This window comes from Haliotis rubra, unplaced genomic scaffold (assembly GCF_003918875.1).
Source record: "Haliotis rubra isolate DU_JTF1 unplaced genomic scaffold, ASM391887v1 Scf209, whole genome shotgun sequence".
Taxonomy (NCBI): Eukaryota; Metazoa; Mollusca; class Gastropoda; order Lepetellida; family Haliotidae; genus Haliotis; species Haliotis rubra.
Window position 1 is genome coordinate 1,270,509 of NW_025766103.1, and position 27,431 is coordinate 1,297,939.

The 27,431-nt window shown below is 43.3% G+C and overlaps 1 protein-coding gene across 1 annotated transcript; it reads right to left on the reverse strand.

Annotated features, from left to right (window-relative positions):
- On the reverse strand, window positions 1-27,337 carry LOC124276395 (mucin-5AC-like). Its single transcript, XM_046712036.1, has 4 exons — window positions 27,060-27,337; window positions 26,504-26,530; window positions 25,114-25,443; window positions 1-827 (listed from the first exon to the last, which is right to left on the reverse strand). Exons 1-4 carry the CDS (start codon window positions 27,133-27,135, stop codon window positions 1-3), a joined length of 1,260 nt encoding a protein of 419 aa, XP_046567992.1. The 5' UTR covers window positions 27,136-27,337.
- Window positions 27,338-27,431: the final 94 nt, after the last annotated feature.

Consider the following 27,431-nt stretch of genomic DNA (forward strand, 5'->3'; position numbering starts at 1 on the left):
TTACCTAGATATGAGTCGAGGAAGGAACTGGCTTGTGTATTTGTGACGTTGACAGTGACTGTGGACGAGACGAGAGGAGTCTCGGTGGTGTTGCCACCTGTGGATGGAGCAGCCTGGCCTGGAATAGATGATGCATTTGTGACCGTTACCACGCCTGTTGTGTTGGGTGTTTTTTAAGCTGGTCCCATCAGCTGACAGGGTCGTGGCATTGTCTGTGTTTGCCGAAACTGATGAAGTGGTTGATGATGTGTTGGTAGGCGGCAAAACAGGTGTTTCGGTGTTGGGTAAAACAGATGAATTTGTAGGAGGGGAGCTGATCGATGTGGATGTGTTGCCTGGTGGTTTGTTAGTACTCGTTGATATTGATGCATTTGTTACAGATGTGTTAGTAGTGGGAGGAACAGAAGATGCGGTTGGTTTGTCAGTACTATTGGACACATATGAAGACGTGGTGGGGTTTTCAGTACTGTTTGACACGGATGAAGACGTGGTGGGTGTTTCCGTACTATTCGGCATCGAAGAAGATGTGGTGGGTTTTTCAGTACTCGTCAACACAGGTGAAGCCGTAGTGGGTTTGGCAGTAGTGACCACCACAGATGAAGATGTTGTCGGTGAGTCGGTACTATTCGGCACTGACGAAGAAGTGGGTGGTGAATCAGTACTTGTCGACACCGAAGAAGAAGTTTTAGATGTAGTAGCAGGTGCACTAGTCGGTGGCCGAGACGTTGTCGGCGGGTCTTTCGGCGGAGGAACAGTGGTAGTAGTTGTGACCTTGTCCAAAATGTCATTTATGTCTTGGGCCAGACATGTCAGTTTCATTTGTCCATCTGAAAGACATGAACGTATATACTTCCCATCATTAGTGTAATGTAGCCACTTACTTCAGGCAACTGTTCTCAACTAGATTTTACAGAAGATTCCATACTGTTTAAAGGTACTGTTTACACATGAACTGATGTATAGTAAAACAAATTAATAATGTTGAAAAGATTATTGTCATGAGTTCAATAAATAAGAAAAATCAGTAAAAATGGGCGAATTCTAAACAAAACTTTATACCAAAACACAGTTGTCCACATGCACGATATTTGCACATTCTGTTTAGCAATTTGATGCATGATCCTCGTACAATTCGTCTGCACTAGGTTTGCAGTTGGTTCCCCCAAGTTAGTGGAGACATCTTTGATGTCACCATATATATACATGTATATACATGTTAGTATTTTAAGTGAGGTTTTTTTATGGGAAGTATAGAATAAAAATTAGATATCAATGTATCCACTGTTCTACTTTCCAAACGGAACATGCTTTAGTGACTGAGTCTAATTTTAGGTCATGAATGGGTTTCACACATTGTACCCATGTGGGCGAATCGATCCATGGTCTTCATCAACGCTTGAACTACTGGGCTACTTCACCTCCCTGAAATTTGTTTTGCGTGAGGAGACATTAAACGTCAGTACAGAAGAATACCCAGTCTTGTCTATCCACAGAAAGATAATCCTTTCTGTGAAAAGGGGAAATAGCCATCGCATATATTGATGGATCCCTGAACAGCGATGATGGCAACAGAAATCGAAGGACCGGAAGATCATGTTTAATAATTTTCAATAAATTACAGATTAGAACCGCTTCCGTGGTGAAGTGGTTAGAACGTCCGCCCGGAGAGCGGGAGGTCGCGGGTTCGATCCCTGACCGCGTCATACCAAAATACGTTAAAATATGGTACTTGTTGGTCCCTGCCTGGCGCTCGGCATTAATGGGTACAACAAGGACTGGTCGGCTCGGAGTCAGTATAATGTGTCTGAGTGGGCTATTCATGCTTCACTGCGGCATGGTATCTCAGTGGGCTAGCACTATAAAACCAGTTTAAGTCTGGGCTAGTACAAGCAGCCGCACATACACATACACACGCATGCACGTCGTCATATGAGCGAAATATTCTCAAGTACGACGGTAAACCAAATTTCACCTCACCTCACAGATTAGAAGTGCATGCATTCCGATGCTTATAGGAGCAGAACAACGTTTTGGGAATCACTTCTTTGAGTGGAATTTAGAAGTTGGTGTGAGTTCTATGGATATACAACGTTTCGGTGCAGATACTAACACAATTGTCACTTGTTAGTAGCGTTAGTAGGTGCACCGAAACGTCGCTCAGATTAATAATAGAGATGTTGTATATCCATAGAACTCTACTTGTTCGTTTTGGAAATAAATTGGCATTTCATCCAGTAGCAAACCAAACCCAAACCATTTTCCAAGACACACTAATGTAGTGATTATCAGGGGCGGTGGGGTAGCCTAGTGGTTAAAAAAGCGTTGGCTCGTCACGCCAAAGACCCGGGTTCGAATCCCCACATTGGTACAATGTGTGAAGCCCATTTCTGGTGTCCCCCGTCATGATGTCGCTGGAATATTGCTAAAAGCGGCGTAAAACCAAACTCAGTCAGTCAGTCAGTGATTATCAAGACAAACATGGTTGTACATCTTCAATGTGTGAAAACATAAACCGGAAACAGAGTGCAGTTATTATTATGAATATTATCCAGACTGGGCTACCATACAGAATCGACGCTGTAGTCATGTGGATCCGCCTCACCAAACGGGCGGTAAGCATTAATAGCTCATGGAGGTATTGACATCAGAGGAGATATTTCTTGCAGCTGTGACATAGCTCATTGTGTGGTATTGTGCTCCCATTAGACAGATCGATGCTCTTAAAATCAATCACTACTTTGCTGGCCTAGTCCCGAACTGTTTAGAAACAATGCAATATAATACTTCAATATGTTACGCGCTTCGCCCATCTCACTTCTTTCATGTAAATACCATCAAACCAAGAGTAGACCTACTCCCACCTGTTCTGGAGAAATCGATATTACCTAACTATAAAAATCCTGCCTAACCTACATGTTCTGAATATCAAGAAGGCCACCACGAGGACCTGTCAGCATACATGTTCTATTAAACCTCACGATGACTTGTCAACATACGTGTTCTATAAAACCTCACGGGGACCTGTCAACACACATATCAAGCCTCACGAGGACCTGTAAATACAACTCTTATATCAAACCTCATGAGGACCTGTCAACACACTTCTTATATCAAACCTCACGAGGACCTGTCAACACACCTCTTATATCATACTGACGAGGACCTGTCAACACACTTGTTCTATAAAACTTCACGAGGACCTGTCAACAAACTTCTTATATCAAACCTCATGAGGACCTGTCAACATACTGAGTGTATAAAAACCTCACGAGGACCTGTCAACACATTTCCTATATCAGACCTCAAGAGGACATGTCAACAAACGTCTTATATTAAACCTCACGGGGACCTGTCAACATATTAGTCTTGGTCTATAAAACCTCAGAGGACCTGTCAACACATTTCCTATATATCAAAACCTCACGAGGACCTGTGAACACACTCTCATGTCAAGCCTCTCTTTGGACCTGCCAACCGATATGTATTGATATGTATATCAATCCAATTCCTGCACCCATGTTGTGGATGTAGTGACATCAACCCAGGGGCGGTGGGGTAGCCTAGTGGTTAAAGCGTTGGCTCGTCACGCCAAAGACCCGGGTTCGATTCCCCACATGGGCACAATGTGTTAAGCCCATTCCTGGTGTCCCCCGCCGTGATATTGCTGGAATATTGCTAAAAGCGGCGTAAAACTAAAACTCAGTCAGTCAGTCAGACATCAACCCAAACCACTTGTTGACCTGTTGTAAATAGTGCATAGCAACTTGAACACAACTTAAGGGCGACACCTGTTGTGGGTATCATGGTATCAATAAAACCCGTTCCACCAACCTGCAGTTTGGATATAATATTTTTGCATTCTTACACTAAGAGCCGGCCTATCTCTCCATTCTATTTGCAACATTGCCTTGTTTGACTTCATTAGAAACGTACATCCCACTGACCGCTACAAAGTCACATGTATCCACTGTCGACTGTGTTGTTGGTTGTACTATCATCAGACTGATTTGTCACTGTCATAACCACAGGTTTTACTGTCTCCCAGGTAGATAAATCTTGTTGACACATCGGCATATGTGTTTCTCTGTAATCAACCTACATGTGTCGTGAATACTGCATGTACCCGACAACCTTTGAGTATGTCATAGTGTCCAGCCTGCCTGATGGCTATGGGTAACGTTGTAGAACATGCCGTCAATGCATAATCCACCTACCAACTGCTGTGTCTTAGTGTCCATTCCGTTATGGATTTTATATGTCACACTTGTTAGTAATGTGTCTATCATATTGTCCAACCTCCATGTTGGCTATACGTATATGCAAATGTCCCTGTTTATCGCGGAGTCCAGTCTGAATGTAGGACAAATACGTACACACACGACGTACGAACACGACGTACACATTGCAGCTGTGTATATTCTAATTTCAAACTCAAACGTAGGTGGTAGTTCAGAAAACTGTTGCAGTAGTGTCATACATAAATGTAGGCAATATATGGGTACATACAGTACTGGTGTTGTGTCTACAGTTAGTGGTGTCATATCTAGATGTAGGCATTGTGTGGGTACATACAGTACTGGTGTTGTGTCTACAGTTAGTGGTGTCACATCCAGATGTAGGCATTATGTGGGTACATACAGTACTGGTGTTGTGTCTACAGTTAGTGGTGTCACATCCAGATGTAGGCATTATGTGGGTACATACAGTACTGGTGTTGTGTCTACAGTTAGTGGTGTCACATCCAGATGTAGGCAATATGTGGGTACATACAGTACTGGTGTTGTGTCTACAGTTAGTGGTGTCACATCCAGATGTAGGCAATATGTGGGTACATACAGTACTGGTGTTGTGTCTACAGTTAGTGGTGTCACATCCAGATGTAGGCATTATGTGGGAACATACAGTACTGGTGTTGTGTCTACAGTTAGTGGTGTCACATCCAGATGTAGGCATTATGTGGGTACATACAGTACTGGTGTTGTGTCTACAGTTAGTGGTGTCACATCCAGATGTAGGCATTATGTGGGAACATACAATACTGGTGTTGTGTCTACAGTGAGTGGTGTCACATCCAGATGTAGGCATTATGTGGGTACATACAGTACTGGTGTTGTGTCTACAGTGAGTGGTGTCATATCCAGATGTAGGCAATATGTGGGTACATACAGTACTGGTGTTGTGTCTACAGTTAGTGGTGTCACATCCAGATGTAGGCAATATGTGGGTACATACAGTACTGGTGTTGTGTCTACAGTGAGTGGTGTCACATCCAGATGTAGGCAATATGTGGGTACATACAGTACTGGTGTTGTGTCTACAGTGAGTGGTGTCATATCCAGATGTAGGCAATATGTGGGTACATACAGTACTGGTGTTGTGTCTACAGTTAGTGGTGTCACATCCAGATGTAGGCATTATGTGGGTACATACAGTACTGGTGTTGTGTCTACAGTTAGTGGTGTCATATCCAGATGTAGGCATTATGTGGGTACATACAGTACTGGTGTTGTGTCTACAGTGAGTGGTGTCACATCCAGATGTAGGCATTATGTGGGTACATACAATACTGGTGTTGTGTCTACAGTTAGTGGTGTCATATCCAGATGTAGGCATTATGTGGGTACATACAGTACTGGTGTTGTGTCTACAGTTAGTGGTGTCACATCCAGATGTAGGCAATATGTGGGTACATACAGTACTGGTGTTGTGTCTACAGTTAGTGGTGTCACATCCAGATGTAGGCATTATGTGGGTACATACAGTACTGGTGTTGTGTCTACAGTTAGTGGTGTCATATCCAGATGTAGGCATTATGTGGGTACATACAGTACTGGTGTTGTGTCTACAGTTAGTGGTGTCACATCCAGATGTAGGCAATATGTGGGTACATACAGTACTGGTGTTGTGTCTACAGTTAGTGGTGTCACATCCAGATGTAGGCATTATGTGGGTACATACAGTACTGGTGTTGTGTCTACAGTTAGTGGTGTCACATCCAGATGTAGGCAATATGTGGGTACATACAGTACTGGTGTTGTGTCTACAGTTAGTGGTGTCATATCCAGATGTAGGCATTATGTGGGAACATACCACACTGGTGTCGTGTCTACAGTGAGTGGTGTCATATCCAGATGTAGGCATTATGTGGGTACATACAGTACTGGTGTTGTGTCTACAGTGAGTGGTGTCACATCCAGATGTAGGCATTATGTGGGTACATACAATACTGGTGTTGTGTCTACAGTTAGTGGTGTCACATCCAGATGTAGGCATTATGTGGGTACATACAGTACTGGTGTTGTGTCTACAGTTAGTGGTGTCACATCCAGATGTAGGCATTATGTGGGAACATACAATACTGGTGTTGTGTCTACAGTGAGTGGTGTCACATCCAGATGTAGGCATTATGTGGGTACATACAGTACTGGTGTGTTGTGTCTACAGTTAGTGGTGTCACATCCAGATGTAGGCATTATGTGGGTACATACAGTACTGGTGTTGTGTCTACAGTTAGTGGTGTCACATCCAGATGTAGGCATTATGTGGGTACATACAGTACTGGTGTTGTGTCTACAGTTAGTGGTGTCACATCCAGATGTAGGCATTATGTGGGTACATACAGTACTGGTGTTGTGTCTACAGTTAGTGGTGTCATATCCAGATGTAGGCATTATGTGGGTACATACAGTACTGGTGTTGTGTCTACAGTTAGTGGTGTCACATCCAGATGTAGGCATTATGTGGGAACATACAATACTGGTGTTGTGTCTACAGTGAGTGGTGTCACATCCAGATGTAGGCATTATGTGGGTACATACAGTACTGGTGTTGTGTCTACAGTTAGTGGTGTCACATCCAGATGTAGGCATTATGTGGGTACATACAGTACTGGTGTTGTGTCTACAGTTAGTGGTGTCACATCCAGATGTAGGCATTATGTGGGTACATACAGTACTGGTGTTGTGTCTACAGTTAGTGGTGTCACATCCAGATGTAGGCATTATGTGGGTACATACAGTACTGGTGTTGTGTCTACAGTTAGTGGTGTCACATCCAGATGTAGGCAATATGTGGGTACATACAGTACTGGTGTTGTGTCTACAGTTAGTGGTGTCACATCCAGATGTAGGCAATATGTGGGTACATACAGTACTGGTGTTGTGTCTACAGTTAGTGGTGTCACATCCAGATGTAGGCATTATGTGGGTACATACAGTACTGGTGTTGTGTCTACAGTGAGTGGTGTCACATCCAGATGTAGGCAATATGTGGGTACATACAGTACTGGTGTTGTGTCTACAGTTAGTGGTGTCACATCCAGATGTAGGCAATATGTGGGTACATACAGTACTGGTGTTGTGTCTACAGTTAGTGGTGTCACATCCAGATGTAGGCATTATGTGGGTACATACAGTACTGGTGTTGTGTCTACAGTTAGTGGTGTCACATCCAGATGTAGGCAATATGTGGGTACATACAGTACTGGTGTTGTGTCTACAGTTAGTGGTGTCACATCCAGATGTAGGCATTATGTGGGAACATACCACACTGGTGTCGTGTCTACAGTGAGTGGTGTCATATCCAGATGTAGGCATTATGTGGGTACATACAGTACTGGTGTTGTGTCTACAGTGAGTGGTGTCATATCCAGATGTAGGCATTATGTGGGTACATACAGTACTGGTGTTGTGTCTACAGTTAGTGGTGTCACATCCAGATGTAGGCATTATGTGGGTACATACAGTACTGGTGTTGTGTCTACAGTTAGTGGTGTCATATCCAGATGTAGGCATTATGTGGGTACATACAGTACTGGTGTTGTGTCTACAGTTAGTGGTGTCATATCCAGATGTAGGCATTATGTGGGTACATACAGTACTGGTGTTGTGTCTACAGTGAGTGGTGTCACATCCAGATGTAGGCATTATGTGGGTACATACAGTACTGGTGTTGTGTCTACAGTGAGTGGTGTCATATCCAGATGTAGGCATTATGTGGGTACATACAGTACTGGTGTTGTGTCTACAGTTAGTGGTGTCACATCCAGATGTAGGCATTATGTGGGTACATACAGTACTGGTGTTGTGTCTACAGTTAGTGGTGTCACATCCAGATGTAGGCATTATGTGGGTACATACAGTACTGGTGTTGTGTCTACAGTTAGTGGTGTCACATCCAGATGTAGGCAATATGTGGGTACATACAGTACTGGTGTTGTGTCTACAGTTAGTGGTGTCACATCCAGATGTAGGCAATATGTGGGTACATACAGTACTGGTGTTGTGTCTACAGTTAGTGGTGTCACATCCAGATGTAGGCAATATGTGGGTACATACAGTACTGGTGTTGTGTCTACAGTTAGTGGTGTCACATCCAGATGTAGGCATTATGTGGGTACATACAGTACTGGTGTTGTGTCTACAGTGAGTGGTGTCACATCCAGATGTAGGCATTATGTGGGTACATACAGTACTGGTGTTGTGTCTACAGTTAGTGGTGTCACATCCAGATGTAGGCAATATGTGGGTACATACAGTACTGGTGTTGTGTCTACAGTTAGTGGTGTCACATCCAGATGTAGGCAATATGTGGGTACATACAGTACTGGTGTTGTGTCTACAGTTAGTGGTGTCACATCCAGATGTAGGCAATATGTGGGTACATACAGTACTGGTGTTGTGTCTACAGTTAGTGGTGTCACATCCAGATGTAGGCAATATGTGGGTACATACAGTACTGGTGTTGTGTCTACAGTTAGTGGTGTCACATCCAGATGTAGGCATTATGTGGGTACATACAGTACTGGTGTTGTGTCTACAGTTAGTGGTGTCACATCCAGATGTAGGCAATATGTGGGTACATACAGTACTGGTGTTGTGTCTACAGTTAGAGTGGTGTCACATCCAGATGTAGGCATTATGTGGGTGCATACAGTACTGGTGTTGTGTCTACAGTTAGTGGTGTCACATCCAGATGTAGGCATTATGTGGGTACATACAGTACTGGTGTTGTGTCTACAGTGAGTGGTGTCACATCCAGATGTAGGCATTATGTGGGTACATACAGTACTGGTGTTGTGTCTACAGTTAGTGGTGTCACATCCAGATGTAGGCAATATGTGGGTACATACAGTACTGGTGTTGTGTCTACAGTTAGTGGTGTCACATCCAGATGTAGGCATTATGTGGGTACATACAGTACTGGTGTTGTGTCTACAGTTAGTGGTGTCACATCCAGATGTAGGCATTATGTGGGTACATACAGTACTGGTGTTGTGTCTACAGTTAGTGGTGTCACATCCAGATGTAGGCATTATGTGGGTACATACAGTACTGGTGTTGTGTCTACAGTTAGTGGTGTCACATCCAGATGTAGGCAATATGTGGGTACATACAGTACTGGTGTTGTGTCTACAGTTAGTGGTGTCACATCCAGATGTAGGCAATATGTGGGTACATACAGTACTGGTGTTGTGTCTACAGTTAGTGGTGTCACATCCAGATGTAGGCAATATGTGGGTACATACAGTACTGGTGTTGTGTCTACAGTTAGTGGTGTCACATCCAGATGTAGGCAATATGTGGGTACATACAGTACTGGTGTTGTGTCTACAGTTAGTGGTGTCATATCCAGATGTAGGCAATATGTGGGTACATACAGTACTGGTGTTGTGTCTACAGTTAGTGGTGTCACATCCAGATGTAGGCATTGTGTGGGTACATACAGTACTGGTGTTGTGTCTACAGTTAGTGGTGTCACATCCAGATGTAGGCAATATGTGGGTACATACAGTACTGGTGTTGTGTCTACAGTTAGTGGTGTCACATCCAGATGTAGGCAATATGTGGGTACATACAGTACTGGTGTTGTGTCTACAGTTAGTGGTGTCACATCCAGATGTAGGCATTATGTGGGTACATACAGTACTGGTGTTGTGTCTACAGTTAGTGGTGTCACATCCAGATGTAGGCAATATGTGGGTACATACAGTACTGGTGTTGTGTCTACAGTTAGTGGTGTCACATCCAGATGTAGGCATTATGTGGGTACATACAGTACTGGTGTTGTGTCTACAGTTAGTGGTGTCACATCCAGATGTAGGCATTATGTGGGTACATACAGTACTGGTGTTGTGTGTCTACAGTTAGTGGTGTCACATCCAGATGTAGGCAATATGTGGGTACATACAGTACTGGTGTTGTGTCTACAGTTAGTGGTGTCACATCCAGATGTAGGCAATATGTGGGTACATACAGTACTGGTGTTGTGTCTACAGTTAGTGGTGTCACATCCAGATGTAGGCAATATGTGGGTACATACAGTACTGGTGTTGTGTCTACAGTTAGTGGTGTCACATCCAGATGTAGGCATTATGTGGGTACATACAGTACTGGTGTTGTGTCTACAGTTAGTGGTGTCACATCCAGATGTAGGCAATATGTGGGTTGTGTCTACATACAGTACATCCAGATGGTGTTGTGTCTACAGTACTGAGTGGTGTCACATCCAGATGTAGGCATTATGTGGGTACATACAGTACTGGTGTTGTGTCTACAGTTAGTGGTGTCACATCCAGATGTAGGCATTATGTGGGTACATACAGTACTGGTGTTGTGTCTACAGTTAGTGGTGTCACATCCAGATGTAGGCAATATGTGGGTACATACAGTACTGGTGTTGTGTCTACAGTTAGTGGTGTCACATCCAGATGTAGGCAATATGTGGGTACATACAGTACTGGTGTTGTGTCTACAGTTAGTGGTGTCACATCCAGATGTAGGCAATATGTGGGTACATACAGTACTGGTGTTGTGTCTACAGTTAGTGGTGTCACATCCAGATGTAGGCAATATGTGGGTACATACAGTACTGGTGTTGTGTCTACAGTTAGTGGTGTCACATCCAGATGTAGGCAATATGTGGGAACATACAGTACTGGTGTTGTGTCTACAGTGAGTGGTGTCACATCCAGATGTAGGCATTATGTGGGTACATACAGTACTGGTGTTGTGTCTACAGTTAGTGGTGTCACATCCAGATGTAGGCAATATGTGGGTACATACAGTACTGGTGTTGTGTCTACAGTTAGTGGTGTCACATCCAGATGTAGGCAATATGTGGGTACATACAGTACTGGTGTTGTGTCTACAGTTAGTGGTGTCACATCCAGATGTAGGCATTATGTGGGTACATACAGTACTGGTGTTGTGTCTACAGTTAGTGGTGTCACATCCAGATGTAGGCATTATGTGGGTACATACAGTACTGGTGTTGTGTCTACAGTTAGTGGTGTCACATCCAGATGTAGGCATTATATGGGTACATACATTACTGGTGTTGTGTCTACAGTGAGTGGTGTCACATCCAGATGTAGGCAATATGTGGGTACATACAGTACTGGTGTTGTGTCTACAGTTAGTGGTGTCACATCCAGATGTAGGCAATATGTGGGTACATACAGTACTGGTGTTGTGTCTACAGTTAGTGGTGTCACATCCAGATGTAGGCAATATGTGGGTACATACAGTACTGGTGTTGTGTCTACAGTTAGTGGTGTCACATCCAGATGTAGGCAATATGTGGGTACATACAGTACTGGTGTTGTGTCTACAGTTAGTGGTGTCACATCCAGATGTAGGCAATATGTGGGTACATACAGTACTGGTGTTGTGTCTACAGTTAGTGGTGTCACATCCAGATGTAGGCATGTATGTGGTCAATACTGGTGTTGTTGTCTACAGTTAGTGGTGTCATCCAGATGTAGGCAATATGTGGGTACATACAGTACTGGTGTTGTGTACTGGTGTTGGTGTCACATCCAGATGTCTGTGGGTACATACAGTACTGGTGTTGTGTCTACAGTTAGGTGTCACATCCAGATGTAGGCAATATGTGGGTACATACAGTACTGGTGTTGTGTCTACAGTTAGTGGTGTCACATCCAGATGTAGGCAATATGTGGGTACATACAGTACTGGTGTTGTGTCTACAGTTAGTGGTGTCACATCCAGATGTAGGCAATATGTGGGTACATACAGTACTGGTGTTGTGTCTCTACAGTTAGTGGTGTCACATCCAGATGTAGGCAATATGTGGGTACATACAGTACTGGTGTTGTGTCTACAGTTAGTGGTGTCACATCCAGATGTAGGCAATATGTGGGTACATACAGTACTGGTGTTGTGTCTACAGTGAGTGGTGTCACATCCAGATGTAGGCAATATGTGGGTACATACAGTACTGGTGTTGTGTCTACAGTTAGTGGTGTCACATCCAGATGTAGGCAATATGTGGGTACATACAGTACTGGTGTTGTGTCTACAGTTAGTGGTGTCACATCCAGATGTAGGCAATATGTGGGTACATACAGTACTGGTGTTGTGTCTACAGTTAGTGGTGTCACATCCAGATGTAGGCATTGTGTGGGTACATACAGTACTGGTGTTGTGTCTACAGTTAGTGGTGTCACATCCAGATGTAGGCATTATGTGGGTACATACAGTACTGGTGTTGTGTCTACAGTTAGTGGTGTCACATCCAGATGTAGGCAATATGTGGGTACATACAGTACTGGTGTTGTGTCTACAGTTAGTGGTGTCACATCCAGATGTAGGCAATATGTGGGTACATACAGTACTGGTGTTGTGTCTACAGTTAGTGGTGTCACATCCAGATGTAGGCAATATGTGTGGGAACATACAGTACTGGTGTTGTGTCTACAGTTAGTGGTGTCACATCCAGATGTAGGCATTGTGGGGTACATACAGTACTGGTGTTGTGTCTACAGTTAGTGGTGTCACATCCAGATGTAGGCAATATGTGGGTACATACAGTACTGGTGTTGTGTCTACAGTTGAGTGGTGTCACATCCAGATGTAGGCAATATGTGGGTACATACAGTACTGGTGTTGTGTCTACAGTTAGTGGTGTCACATCCAGATGTAGGCAATATGTGGGTACATACAGTACTGGTGTTGTGTCTACAGTTAGTGGTGTCACATCCAGATGTAGGCAATATGTGGGTACATACAGTACTGGTGTTGTGTCTACAGTTAGTGGTGTCACATCCAGATGTAGGCAATATGTGGGTACATACAGTACTGGTGTTGTGTCTACAGTTAGTGGTGTCACATCCAGATGTAGGCATTATGTGGGTACATACAGTACTGGTGTTGTGTCTACAGTTAGTGGTGTCACATCCAGATGTAGGCAATATGTGGGTACATACAGTACTGGTGTTGTGTCTACAGTTAGTGGTGTCACATCCAGATGTAGGCAATATGTGGGTACATACAGTACTGGTGTTGTGTCTACAGTGAGTGGTGTCACATCCAGATGTAGGCAATATGTGGGTACATACAGTACTGGTGTTGTGTCTACAGTTAGTGGTGTCACATCCAGATGTAGGCAATATGTGGGTACATACAGTACTGGTGTTGTGTCTACAGTTAGTGGTGTCACATCCAGATGTAGGCAATATGTGGGTACATACAGTACTGGTGTTGTGTCTACAGTTAGTGGTGTCACATCCAGATGTAGGCAATATGTGGGTACATACAGTACTGGTGTTGTGTCTACAGTTAGTGGTGTCACATCCAGATGTAGGCATTGTGTGGGTACATACAGTACTGGTGTTGTGTCTACAGTTAGTGGTGTCACATCAGATGTAGGCATTATGTGGGTACATACAGTACTGGTGTTGTGTCTACAGTTAGTGGTGTCACATCCAGATGTAGGCAATATGTGGGTACATACAGTACTGGTGTTGTGTCTACAGTTAGTGGTGTCACATCCAGATGTAGGCAATATGTGGGTACATACAGTACTGGTGTTGTGTCTACAGTTAGTGGTGTCACATCCAGATGTAGGCAATATGTGGGAACATACAGTACTGGTGTTGTGTCTACAGTGAGTGGTGTCACATCCAGATGTAGGCAATATGTGGGTACATACAGTACTGGTGTTGTGTCTACAGTTAGTGGTGTCACATCCAGATGTAGGCAATATGTGGGTACATACAGTACTGGTGTTGTGTCTACAGTTAGTGGTGTCACATCCAGATGTAGGCAATATGTGGGTACATACAGTACTGGTGTTGTGTCTACAGTTAGTGGTGTCACATCCAGATGTAGGCAATATGTGGGTACATACAGTACTGGTGTTGTGTCTACAGTTAGTGGTGTCACATCCAGATGTAGGCAATATGTGGGTACATACAGTACTGGTGTTGTGTCTACAGTTAGTGGTGTCACATCCAGATGTAGGCAATATGTGGGTACATACATTACAGATGTGTTGTGTCTACAGTTAGTGGTGTCACATCCAGATGTAGGCAATATATGTGGGTACATACAGTACTGGTGTTGTGTCTACAGTTAGTGGTGTCACACATCCAGATGTAGGCAATATGTGGGTACATACAGTACTGGTGTTGTGTCTACAGTTAGTGGTGTCACATCCAGATGTAGGCAATATGTGGGTACATACAGTACTGGTGTTGTGTCTACAGTTAGTGGTGTCACATCCAGATGTAGGCAATATGTGGGTACATATACAGTACTGGTGTTGTGTCTACAGTTAGTGGTGTCACATCCAGATGTAGGCAATATGTGGGTGCATACAGTACTGGTGTTGTGTCTACAGTTAGTGGTGTCACATCCAGATGTAGGCAATATGTGGGTACATACAGTACTGGTGTTGTGTCTACAGTTAGTGGTGTCACATCCAGATGTAGGCAATATGTGGGTACATACAGTACTGGTGTTGTGTCTACAGTTAGTGGTGTCACATCCAGATGTAGGCAATATGTGGGTACATACAGTACTGGTGTTGTGTCTACAGTTAGTGGTGTCACATCCAGATGTAGGCAATATGTGGGTACATACAGTACTGGTGTTGTGTCTACAGTTAGTGGTGTCACATCCAGATGTAGGCAATATGTGGGTACATACAGTACTGGTGTTGTGTCTACAGTTAGTGGTGTCACATCCAGATGTAGGCAATATGTGGGTACATACAGTACTGGTGTTGTGTCTACAGTTAGTGGTGTCATCATCCAGATGTAGGCATTATGTGGGTACATACAGTACTGGTGTTGTGTCTACAGTTAGTGGTGTCACATCCAGATGTAGGCAATATGTGGGTACATACAGTACTGGTGTTGTGTCTACAGTTAGTGGTGTCACATCCAGATGTAGGCAATATGTGGGTACATACAGTACTGGTGTTGTGTCTACAGTTAGTGGTGTCACATCCAGATGTAGGCAATATGTGGGTACATACAGTACTGGTGTTGTGTCTACAGTTAGTGGTGTCACATCCAGATGTAGGCATTATGTGGGTACATACAGTACTGGTGTTGTGTCTACAGTTAGTGGTGTCACATCCAGATGTAGGCAATATGTGGGTACATACAGTACTGGTGTTGTGTCTACAGTGAGTGGTGTCACATCCAGATGTAGGCAATATGTGGGTACATACAGTACTGGTGTTGTGTCTACAGTTAGTGGTGTCACATCCAGATGTAGGCAATATGTGGGTACATACAGTACTGGTGTTGTGTCTACAGTTAGTGGTGTCACATCCAGATGTAGGCAATATGTGGGTACATACAGTACTGGTGTTGTGTCTACAGTTAGTGGTGTCACATCCAGATGTAGGCAATATGTGGGTACATACAGTACTGGTGTTGTGTCTACAGTTAGTGGTGTCACATCCAGATGTAGGCAATATGTGGGTACATACAGTACTGGTGTTGTGTCTACAGTTAGTGGTGTCACATCCAGATGTAGGCATTATGTGGGTACATACAGTACTGGTGTTGTGTCTACAGTGAGTGGTGTCACATCCAGATGTAGGCATTATGTGGGTACATACAGTACTGGTGTTGTGTCTACAGTTAGTGGTGTCACATCCAGATGTAGGCATTATGTGGGTACAGTACTGGTGTTGTGTCTACAGTTAGTGGTGTCACATCCAGATGTAGGCAATATGTGGGTACATACAATACTGGTGTTGTGTCTACAGTTAGTGGTGTCACATCCAGATGTAGGCAATATGTGGGTACATACAGTACTGGTGTTGTGTCTACAGTTAGTGGTGTCACATCCAGATGTAGGCAATATGTGGGTACATACAGTACTGGTGTTGTGTCTACAGTGAGTGGTGTCATATCCAGATGTAGGCAATATGTGGGTACATACAGTACTGGTGTTGTGTCTACAGTGAGTGGTGTCACATCCAGATGTAGGCAATTATGTGGGTACATACAGTACTGGTGTTGTGTCTACAGTTAGTGGTGTCACATCCAGATGTAGGCAATATGTGGGTACATACAGTACTGGTGTTGTGTCTACAGTTAGTGGTGTCACATCCAGATGTAGGCATTATGTGGGTACATACAGTGGTACTGGTGTTGTGTCTACAGTTAGTGGTGTCACATCCAGATGTAGGCAATATGTGGGTACATACAGTACTGGTGTTGTGTCTACAGTTAGTGGTGTCACATCCAGATGTAGGCATTATGTGGGTACATACAGTACTGGTGTTGTGTCTACAGTTAGTGGTGTCATATCCAGATGTAGGCATTATGTGGGTACATACAGTACTGGTGTTGTGTCTACAGTTAGTGGTGTCACATCCAGATGTAGGCAATATGTGGGTACATACAGTACTGGTGTTGTGTCTACAGTTAGTGGTGTCACATCCAGATGTAGGCAATATGTGGGTACATACAGTACTGGTGTTGTGTTGGTGTCTACAGTTAGTGGTGTCACATCCAGATGTAGGCAATATGTGGGTACATACAGTACTGGTGTTGTGTCTACAGTTAGTGGTGTCACATCCAGATGTAGGCAATATGTGGGTACATACAGTACTGGTGTTGTGTCTACAGTTAGTGGTGTCACATCCAGATGTAGGCAATATGTGGGTACATACATGTACAGTACTGGTGTTGTGTCTACAGTGAGTGGTGTCACATCCAGATGTAGGCAATATGTGGGTACATACAGTACTGGTGTTGTGTCTACAGTTAGTGGTGTCACATCCAGATGTAGGCAATATGTGGGTACATACAGTACTGGTGTTGTGTCTACAGTTAGTGGTGTCACATCCAGATGTAGGCAATGTGTGGGTACATACAGTACTGGTGTTGTGTCTACAGTTAGTGGTGTCACATCCAGATGTAGGCATTATGTGGGTGTTGTGTCATACAGTACTGGTGTTGTGTCTACAGTTAGTGGTGTCACATCCAGATGTAGGCATTATGTGGGTACATACAGTACTGGTGTTGTGTCTACAGTTAGTGGTGTCACATCCAGATGTAGGCAATATGTGGGTACATACAGTACTGGTGTTGTGTCTACAGTTAGTGGTGTCACATCCAGATGTAGGCAATATGTGGGTACATACAGTACTGGTGTTGTGTCTACAGTTAGTGGTGTCACATCCAGATGTAGGCAATATGTGGGTACATACAGTACTGGTGTTGTGTCTACAGTTAGAGGTGTCACATCCAGATGTAGGTATTATGTGGGTACATACAGTACTGGTGTTGTGTCTACAGTGAGTGGTGTCATATCCAGATGTAGGCATTATGTGGGTACATACAGTACTGGTGTTGTGTCTACAGTGAGTGGTGTCACATCCAGATGTAGGCATTATGTGGGTACATACAGTACTGGTGTTGTGTCTACAGTTAGTGGTGTCACATCCAGATGTAGGCATTATGTGGGAACATACAGTACTGGTGTTGTGTCTACAGTGAGTGGTGTCACATCCAGATGTAGGCAATATGTGGGTACATACAGTACTGGTGTTGTGTCTACAGTTAGTGGTGTCACATCCAGATGTAGGCAATATGTGGGTACATACAGTACTGGTGTTGTGTCTACAGTTAGTGGTGTCACATCCAGATGTAGGCAATATGTGGGTACATACAGTACTGGTGTTGTGTCTACAGTGAGTGGTGTCACATCCAGATGTAGGCATTATGTGGGAACATACCAGTACTGGTGTTGTGTCTACAGTGAGTGGTGTCACATCCAGATGTAGGCATTATGTGGGTACATACAGTACTGGTGTTGTGTCTACAGTTAGTGGTGTCACATCCAGATGTAGGCAATATGTGGGTACATACAGTACTGGTGTTGTGTCTACAGTTAGTGGTGTCACATCCAGATGTAGGCAATATGTGGGTACATACAGTACTGGTGTTGTGTCTACAGTTAGTGGTGTCACATCCAGATGTAGGCAATATGTGGGTACATACAGTACTGGTGTTGTGTCTACAGTTAGTGGTGTCACATCCAGATGTAGGCAATATGTGGGTACATACAGTACTGGTGTTGTGTCTACAGTTAGTGGTGTCACATCCAGATGTAGGCATTATGTGGGTACATACAGTACTGATGTTGTGTCTACAGTGAGTGGTGTCACATCCAGATGTAGGCATTATGTGGGTACATACAGTACTGGTGTTGTGTCTACAGTTAGTGGTGTCACATCCAGATGTAGGCAATATGTGGGTACATACAGTACTGGTGTTGTGTCTACAGTTAGTGGTGTTCACATCCAGATGTAGGCAATATGTGGGTACATACAGTACTGGTGTTGTGTCTACAGTTAGTGGTGTCACATCCAGATGTAGGCATTATGTGGGTACATACAGTACTGGTGTTGTGTCTACAGTTAGTGGTGTCACATCCAGATGTAGGCATTATGTGGGTACATACATTACTGGTGTTGTGTCTACAGTGAGTGGTGTCACATCCAGATGTAGGCAATATGTGGGTACATACAGTACTGGTGTTGTGTCTACAGTTAGTGGTGTCACATCCAGATGTAGGCATTATGTGGGAACATACAGTACTGGTGTTGTGTCTACAGTTAGTGGTGTCACATCCAGATGTAGGCATTATGTGGGTACATACAGTACTGGTGTTGTGTCTACAGTTAGTGGTGTCACATCCAGATGTAGGCATTATGTGGGTACATACAGTACTGGTGTTGTGTCTACAGTTAGTGGTGTCACATCCAGATGTAGGCATTATGTGGGTACATACAGTACTGGTGTTGTGTCTACAGTTAGTGGTGTCACATCCAGATGTAGGCAATATGTGGGTACATACAGTACTGGTGTTGTGTCTACAGTTAGTGGTGTCACATCCAGATGTAGGCAATATGTGGGTACATACAGTACTGGTGTTGTGTCTACAGTTAGTGGTGTCATATCCAGATGTAGGCATTATGTGGGTACATACAGTACTGGTGTTGTGTCTACAGTGAGTGGTGTCACATCCAGATGTAGGCAATATGTGGGTACATACAGTACTGGTGTTGTGTCTACAGTTAGTGGTGTCATATCCAGATGTAGGCATTATGTGGGTACATACAGTACTGGTGTTGTGTCTACAGTGAGTGGTGTCACATCCAGATGTAGGCATTATGTGGGTACATACAGTACTGGTGTTGTGTCTACAGTTAGTGGTGTCACATCCAGATGTAGGCATTATGTGGGTACATACAGTACTGGTGTTCTACAGTCTACAGTTAGTGGTGTCATATCCAGATGTAGGCATTATGTGGGTACATACAGTACTGGTGTTGTGTCTACAGTGAGTGGTGTCATATCCAGATGTAGGCATTATGTGGGTACATACAGTACTGGTGTTGTGTCTACAGTTAGTGGTGTCACATCCAGATGTAGGCATTATGTGGGTACATACAGTACTGGTGTTGTGTCTACAGTTAGTGGTGTCACATCCAGATGTAGGCAATATGGGGTACATACAGTACTGGTGTTGTGTCTACAGTTAGTGGTGTCACATCCAGATGTAGGCATTATGTGGGTACATACAGTACTGGTGTTGTGTCTACAGTTAGTGGTGTCATATCCAGATGTAGGCATTATGTGGGTACATACAGTACTGGTGTTGTGTCTACAGTGAGTGGTGTCATATCCAGATGTAGGCATTATGTGGGAACATACAGTACTGGTGTTGTGTCTACAGTTAGTGGTGTCACATCCAGATGTAGGCATTATGTGGGTACATACAGTACTGGTGTTGTGTCTACAGTTAGTGGTGTCACATCCAGATGTAGGCATTATGTGGGTACATACAGTACTGGTGTTGTGTCTACAGTTAGTGGTGTCACATCCAGATGTAGGCATTATCTGGGTACATACAGTACTGGTGTTGTGTCTACAGTTAGTGGTGTCACATCCAGATGTAGGCAATATGTGGGTACATACAGTACTGGTGTTGTGTCTACAGTTAGTGGTGTCACATCCAGATGTAGGCAATATGTGGGTACATACAGTACTGGTGTTGTGTCTACAGTTAGTGGTGTCACATCCAGATGTAGGCAATATGTGGGTACATACAGTACTGGTGTTGTGTCTACAGTTAGTGGTGTCACATCCAGATGTAGGCATTATGTGGGTACATACAGTACTGGTGTTGTGTCTACAGTGTGGTGTCACATCCAGATGTAGGCATTATGTGGGTACATACAGTACTGGTGTTGTGTCTACAGTTAGTGGTGTCACATCCAGATGTAGGCAATATGTGGGTACATACAGTACTGGTGTTGTGTCTACAGTTAGTGGTGTCACATCCAGATGTAGGCATTATGTGGGTACATACAGTACTGGTGTTGTGTCTACAGTTAGTGGTGTCACATCCAGATGTAGGCATTATGTGGGTACATACAGTACTGGTGTTGTGTCTACAGTTAGTGGTGTTCACATCAAGATGTAGGCATTATGTGGGTACATACAGTACTGGTGTTGTGTCTACAGTTAGTGGTGTCACATCCAGATGTAGGCATTATGTGGGTACATACAGTACTGGTGTTGTGTCTACAGTTAAAGGTGTCACATCCAGATGTAGGCAATATGTGGGTACATACAGTACTGGTGTTGTGTCTACAGTTAGTGGTGTCACATCCAGATGTAGGCAATATGTGGGTACATACAGTACTGGTGTTGTGTCTACAGTTAGTGGTGTCACATCCAGATGTAGGCATTATGTGGGTACATACAGTACTGGTGTTGTGTCTACAGTTAGAGGTGTCACATCCCGATGTAGGCAATATGTGGGTACATACAGTACTGGTGTTGTGTCTACAGTTAGAGGTGTCATATCCAGATGTAGGCATTATGTGGGTACATACAATACTGGTGTTGTGTCTACAGTGTGTGGTGTCACATCCAGATGTAGGCATTTTGTGGGTACATACAGTACTGCAGTTGTGTCTACAGTTAGTGGTGTTCACATCCCGATGTAGGCAATATGTGGGTACATACAGTACTGGTGTTGGGTCTACAGTTAGTGGTGTCACATCCAGATGTAGGCATTATTTGGGTACATACAGTACTGGTGTTGTGTCTACAGTTTGTGGTGTCACATCCAGATGTAGGGATTATGTGGGTACATACAGTACTGGTGTTGTGTCTACAGTTAGTGGTGTCACATCCAGATGTAGGCATTATGTGGGTACATACAGTACTGGTGTTGTGTCTACAGTTAGTGGTGTCACATCCAGATGTAGGCATTATGTGGGTACATACAGTACTGGTGTTGTGTCTACAGTTAGTGGTGTCACATCCAGATGTAGGCATTATGTGGGTACATACAGTACTGGTGTTGTGTCTACAGTTAGTGGTGTCACATCAAGATGTAGGCATTATGTGGATACATACAGTACTGGTGTTGTGTCTACAGTTAGTGGTGTCACATCCAGATGTAGGCATTATGTGGGTACATACAGTACTGGTGTTGTGTCTACAGTTAGTGGTGTTCACATCAAGATGTAGGCATTATGTGGATACATACAATACTGGTGTTGTGTCTACAGTTAGTGGTGTCATATCCAGATGTAGGCATTATGTGGGTACATACAGTACTGGTGTTGTGTCTACAGTGAGTGGTGTCACATCCAGATGTATGCAATATGTGGGTACATACCACACTGGTGTTGTGTCTACAGTAAGTGGTGTCATGTCCAGATGTAGGCATTATGTGGATACATACAGTACTGGTGTTGTGTCTACAGTGAGTGGTGTCACATCCAGATGTAGGCAATATGTGGGTACATACCACACTGGTGTTGTGTCTACAGTAAGTGGTGTCATATCCAGATGTAGGCATTATGTGGGAACATACCACACTGGTGTTGTGTCTACAGTTAGTGGTGTCATATCCAGATGTAGGCATTATGTGGGTACATACAGTACTGGTGTTGTGTCTACAGTGAGTGGGGTCATATCCAGATGTAGGCATTATGTGGGAACATACCATACTGGTGTCGTGTCTACAGTAAGTGGTGTCATATCCAGATGTAGGCATTATGTGGGTACATACAGTACTGGTGTTGTGTCTACAGTTAGTGGTGTCATATCAGATGTAGGCATTATGTGGGTACATACACTGGTGTTGTGTCTACAGTGAGTGGTGTCATCCAGATGTAGGCATTATGTGGGTACATACAGTACTGGTGTTGTGTCTACAGTTAGTGGTGTCACATCCAGATGTAGGCAATATGTGGGTACATACAGTACTGGTGTTGTGTCTACAGTTAGTGGTGTCACATCCAGATGTAGGCAATATGTGGGTACATACAGTACTGGTGTTGTGTCTACAGTTAGTGGTGTCATATCCAGATGTAGGCATTATGTGGGTACATACAGTACTGGTGTTGTGTCTACACAGTTAGTGGTGTCACATCCAGATGTAGGCAATATGTGGGTACATACAGTACTGGTGTTGTGTCTACAGTTAGTGATGGCAGTGTGTCACATCCAGATGTAGGCATTATGTGGGTACATACAGTACTGGTGTTGTGTCTACAGTTAGTGGTGTCACATCCAGATGTAGGCATTATGTGGGTACATACAGTACTGCAGTTGTGTCTACAGTTAGTGGTGTTCACATCCAGATGTAGGCATTATGTGGGTACATACAGTACTGGTGTTGTGTCTACAGTTTGTGGTGTCACATCCAGATGTAGGCATTATGTGGGTACATACAGTACTGGTGTTGTGTCTACAGTTAGTGGTGTCACATCCAGATGTAGGCATTATGTGGGTACATACAATACTGGTGTTGTGTCTACAGTGAGTGGAGTCACATCTAGATGTAGGCATTATGTGGGTACATACAGTACTGGTGTTGTATCTACAGTTAGTGGTGTCACATCCAGATGTTCTGTCTATAGTAGTCTAATACATAGATGTAGCAATATGTAGGCACATAACGTATTGCTGTTGTGTCTATAGTAGTCTCATACATAGATGTATGCAATATGTAGGCACATAACGTATTGCTGCTGTGTCTATAGTAGTCTCATACATAGCTGTACGCAATATGTAGGCACAACCCGTATTGCTGTTGTGTCTATAGTAGTTTCATACATAGAAGTATGCAATATGTAGGCACATATCGTATTGCTGTCGAGTCTATAGTAGTCTCACACATAGATGTATGCAATATGTAGGCACAATCCGTATTGCTGTTGTGTTCATAGTAGTCTCATACATAGATGTATGCAATATGTAGGCACATACCGTATTGCTGTTGTGTTTACAGCTTAGTAGTGTCACACCTTCATGTAGGCAATATCTAGGCACATACAGTATTGCTCTTGTGTCTATAGTAGTGCCATACCCAGATATATGCAACATGTGATTACATACAGTACTGCTGTTGTGCCTACAGTACAGTAGTGTCATACACTGATGTAGGCAATGTGTGGGGTCGTGCAGTGATGCTGTTGTGCCTACAATACAGTAGTGTAATATGCAGATGTAGGCAATATGTGGGGTCGTGCAGTGATGCTGTTGTGCCTACAATACAGTAGTGTAATATGCAGATGTAGACAATATGTGGGGCAGTCGTGCAGTGTAGTGCTGTGTAGACAATGCCTACAATACAATACAGTAGTGTAATATGCAGATGTAGACAATATGTGGGGTCGTGCAGTGATGCCGTTGTGCCTACAATACAGTAGTGTAATATGCAGATGTAGATGTAGTGATGCACATATGTGGGATGTCGTGGGGTCAGTACTGCTGTTGTGCCTACAACACAGTAGTGTAATATGCAGATGTAGACAATATGTGGGGTCGTGCAGTGATGCTGTTGTGCCTACAACACAGTAGTGTAATATGCAGATGTAGGCAATATGTGGGGTCGTGCAGTGATGCTGTTGTGCCTACAATACAGTAGTGTAATATGCAGATGTAGACAATATGTGGGGTCGTGCAGTGATGCTGTTGTGCCTACAATACAGTAGTGTAATATGCAGATGTAGGCAATATGTGGGGTCGTGCAGTGATGCTGTTGTGCCTACAATACAGTAGTGTAATATGCAGATGTAGGCAATATGTGGGGTCGTGCAGTGATGCTGTTGTGCCTACAATACAGTAGTGTAATATGCAGATGTAGGCAATATGTGGGGACTCGTGCAGTGATGCTGTTGTACCTACAATACAGTAGTGTAATATGCAGATGTAGGCAATATGTGGGGTCGTGCAGTGATACTGTTGTACCTACAATACAGTAGTGTAATAATATAGCAGATGTAGGCAATATGTGGGGTCGTGCAGTGATACTGTTGTACCTACAGTGTAATACAGTATGTGTGGGGGTCGTGCAGTGATACTGTTGTACCTACAATACAGTAGTGTAATATGCAGATGTAGGCAATATGTGGGGTCGTGCAGTGATGCTGTTGTACCTACAATACAGTAGTGTAATATGCAGATGTAGGCAATATGTGGGGTCGCGCAGTACTGCTGTTGTACCTACAATACATTAGTGTAATACCCTGATGTAGGCAATATGAGGTGCATACAGTACTGCTATTGTTCCTGTTATAATATCCAACGTATACACATATCTGACGTATCCCATTCCTACTTTTGTGTCCAACCAGCATGTGGGCTTTGACTAAACACCGTGTTATCTCATAATTACACATTAACTCCCTTTGACAGCGGTCCACCTAGGCAAAACACCAAACTAATGTGACTGGGATTCTATCATTCTAGGCTAGAAATCCACCACAAAAATTATCGTCTGACTATGACATAATGCCGCCTATACATACCTCCCCCAGACTGCTGTAGATGGACACATAATCCAACTGCTTCGTCCTTGACCTGTCTGACAAGAGTGACAAACGCACCAAGTCCAGGCTGCAGGGATCCAAAAGCGGGTGCAGGCGATGGTCCATCACACTTGAGGACGAACCCAATTGATGAAGAATACAACAAAGCCTGACAGTTTGTAGGAACAGCCTCGGCTGAAATTGTGAAGTTTATAGGTCCATCTACCGCCTGGAGCCGACACGTACAGGAGCCGGTAAACCCGTCCGAGTGCATCCCGTCCAAGTACAACGAGGGCGCCTGTTTGACGTCAGACTGGCACATAGTCACAACTACAATGAGACAACAGATATCAATGATTAAAGGAGCTGAACGTTACATTACCTACGAATTATGGTTTGTATGATACAGTTAGAATGGATAGTTTTCTTCTCGATATGTAATACTTAAAATGGTTGTTCAATCTCAATGAATCTTTAATTCAAAGGTAGAAATATTTCATATCTTCCATGGTGTATAACATGAGTAATTTGAACCAGGGGTTTTTCAGTCAGATGTACGTTTTATCCCTCGATGTATCTCTTGAATACAAAACCGTCTGTATAATGTATCCTACCCAATTTTGTATCTAGTGTGTACCAGTCCATCTGCATTGCGTACCCTATCCGATAACCTGTACATTTACTACACAGTGCAGTGTATTTCGTATCCAAAGTACTGATTTTCTGTATAAAATTCCCTCTGTACTGGGTACCAGATCAGATCTGGTGTGTAACCACTTCCCAACACTATGTATTATCTGTTCCACACCAATCCTCCTGCTGCATTGTGTATCCTAACCAATCTTTTCCCAGTCAAACAGATTCTGTTCCCAAACCGATGTACTCAGTATCCAGCCTGTACAGTGAACAAAATGTACCGTGTATTTAGCCCGATTTCTACCGTCTCAGCCGCATGTATTGTATCATGTATTTTGCATTTACCCCGATGTTTGATGTGCTCAGCCTGGTGTATTGTGTACACGGTGTGATGTATTTTGTATCAGGCTCTTTGTGCAGAATATTTGGCTCGAAGTTTAGCGTACCCAGCCTGATACATTGCGTACCAATGTACTATGTCTTAATCCCTATGTATTGCGTAGAAAGAAAGTATTATGTACAGAGTTTTGAGTAATCTACCTCACGTGAATTTTTAATTTGTACATTTTTGTGAAACATATTACTTATGAAATTTATCAATTTATGTGTTCAAAATACGTTGTGTTGTATTACTGAAGACTGAGTTGGCAAATGAAGCCTAATTTATACATTGTCTAAAAAGCCAGTTAATAATGTTGACCTGTATGTTGAGAAATGACACATTTCTTTCAAATATGCAAGCATAAATACATACCATTTGCATTCACTGGGCAGGTGACGCCTTGTAAAAGTAAGATAAAGAACATGTTATTCATTTGTGAAAATACAATTTTATTATTGCAATAATGTTGCTAATGTATTAACATACAAGATGATAAATGTTACTCTGATCCAGAAACTAATTATAGGAAAAATAAACGTGCACTCAAAGCTGCCTTGGTTACAGTAAACTTGTTTCATCTGAAATAACCCTAACATGTTGCATCGGATGTCAAGACAAATGAAGTGCTTATAAACATGTAGCTCGAGTCAAACGAATTCAGATAAAGGACCAAAATGCAGAAGAGGACAAGCCCAGAACCTAAACGTTATACCTTTGAATATAATTATGTGAATGGTTTCAAATCTTGAAATCCAGCCATCAATTCAGATGGAAGAATGATCTCTTGTTGTGTGCAGATTGTTGTACATGGGTAATTGCCTTGCACAGAAAAACGTTGATTAATTTCTGCCAATTGCCTGATATTTAACAATAAATACGCTATACCGGATCCTGGTGCAGATCCACTTTATGAAAGACGTCGCCTTACCTTGAGTGAGGTGTGGCATCATGATCCACAGTATCCAGTATAGTCCCAGGTTCCATATTGTCTCGATAAGTACCATTTTCCTTCAGCATGATAGTCCAAGAGAATTCTTCGTCTAGATGCATCATCCACGCATTTAAAAACGATGCTTATACCATGGTATAACTTTGTTTCATACCTGCCGGTACCGAAGTAAACCCGTGGCCGTTGGTAACCTAACCGTGCACTGATACTGTCCTATCCACAAGCTGATCTTTACTGTTAACATCCACTATCGATTGAGGGTAACATTTGCCCATTGAAACACGATGCAACATTAAGGTATTGTTGTATTCGCGAGCGTCTGTTGCATGCCTATGAGATTGATCTACCAAT

Coding starts and splice junctions, on each gene's coding strand:
- LOC124276395 (XM_046712036.1), bottom strand. CDS start 27,135: ATGGTACTTATCGAGACAATATGGAACCTGGGACTATACTGGATACTG. Junction 26,531..27,059: donor GATGCCACACCTCACTCAAG/GTAAGGCGACGT, acceptor TACTTTTACAAG/GCGTCACCTGCCCAGTGAAT. Junction 828..25,113: donor TCTACAGCAGTCTGGGGGAG/GTATGTATAGGC, acceptor CATGTCTTTCAG/ATGGACAAATGAAACTGACA.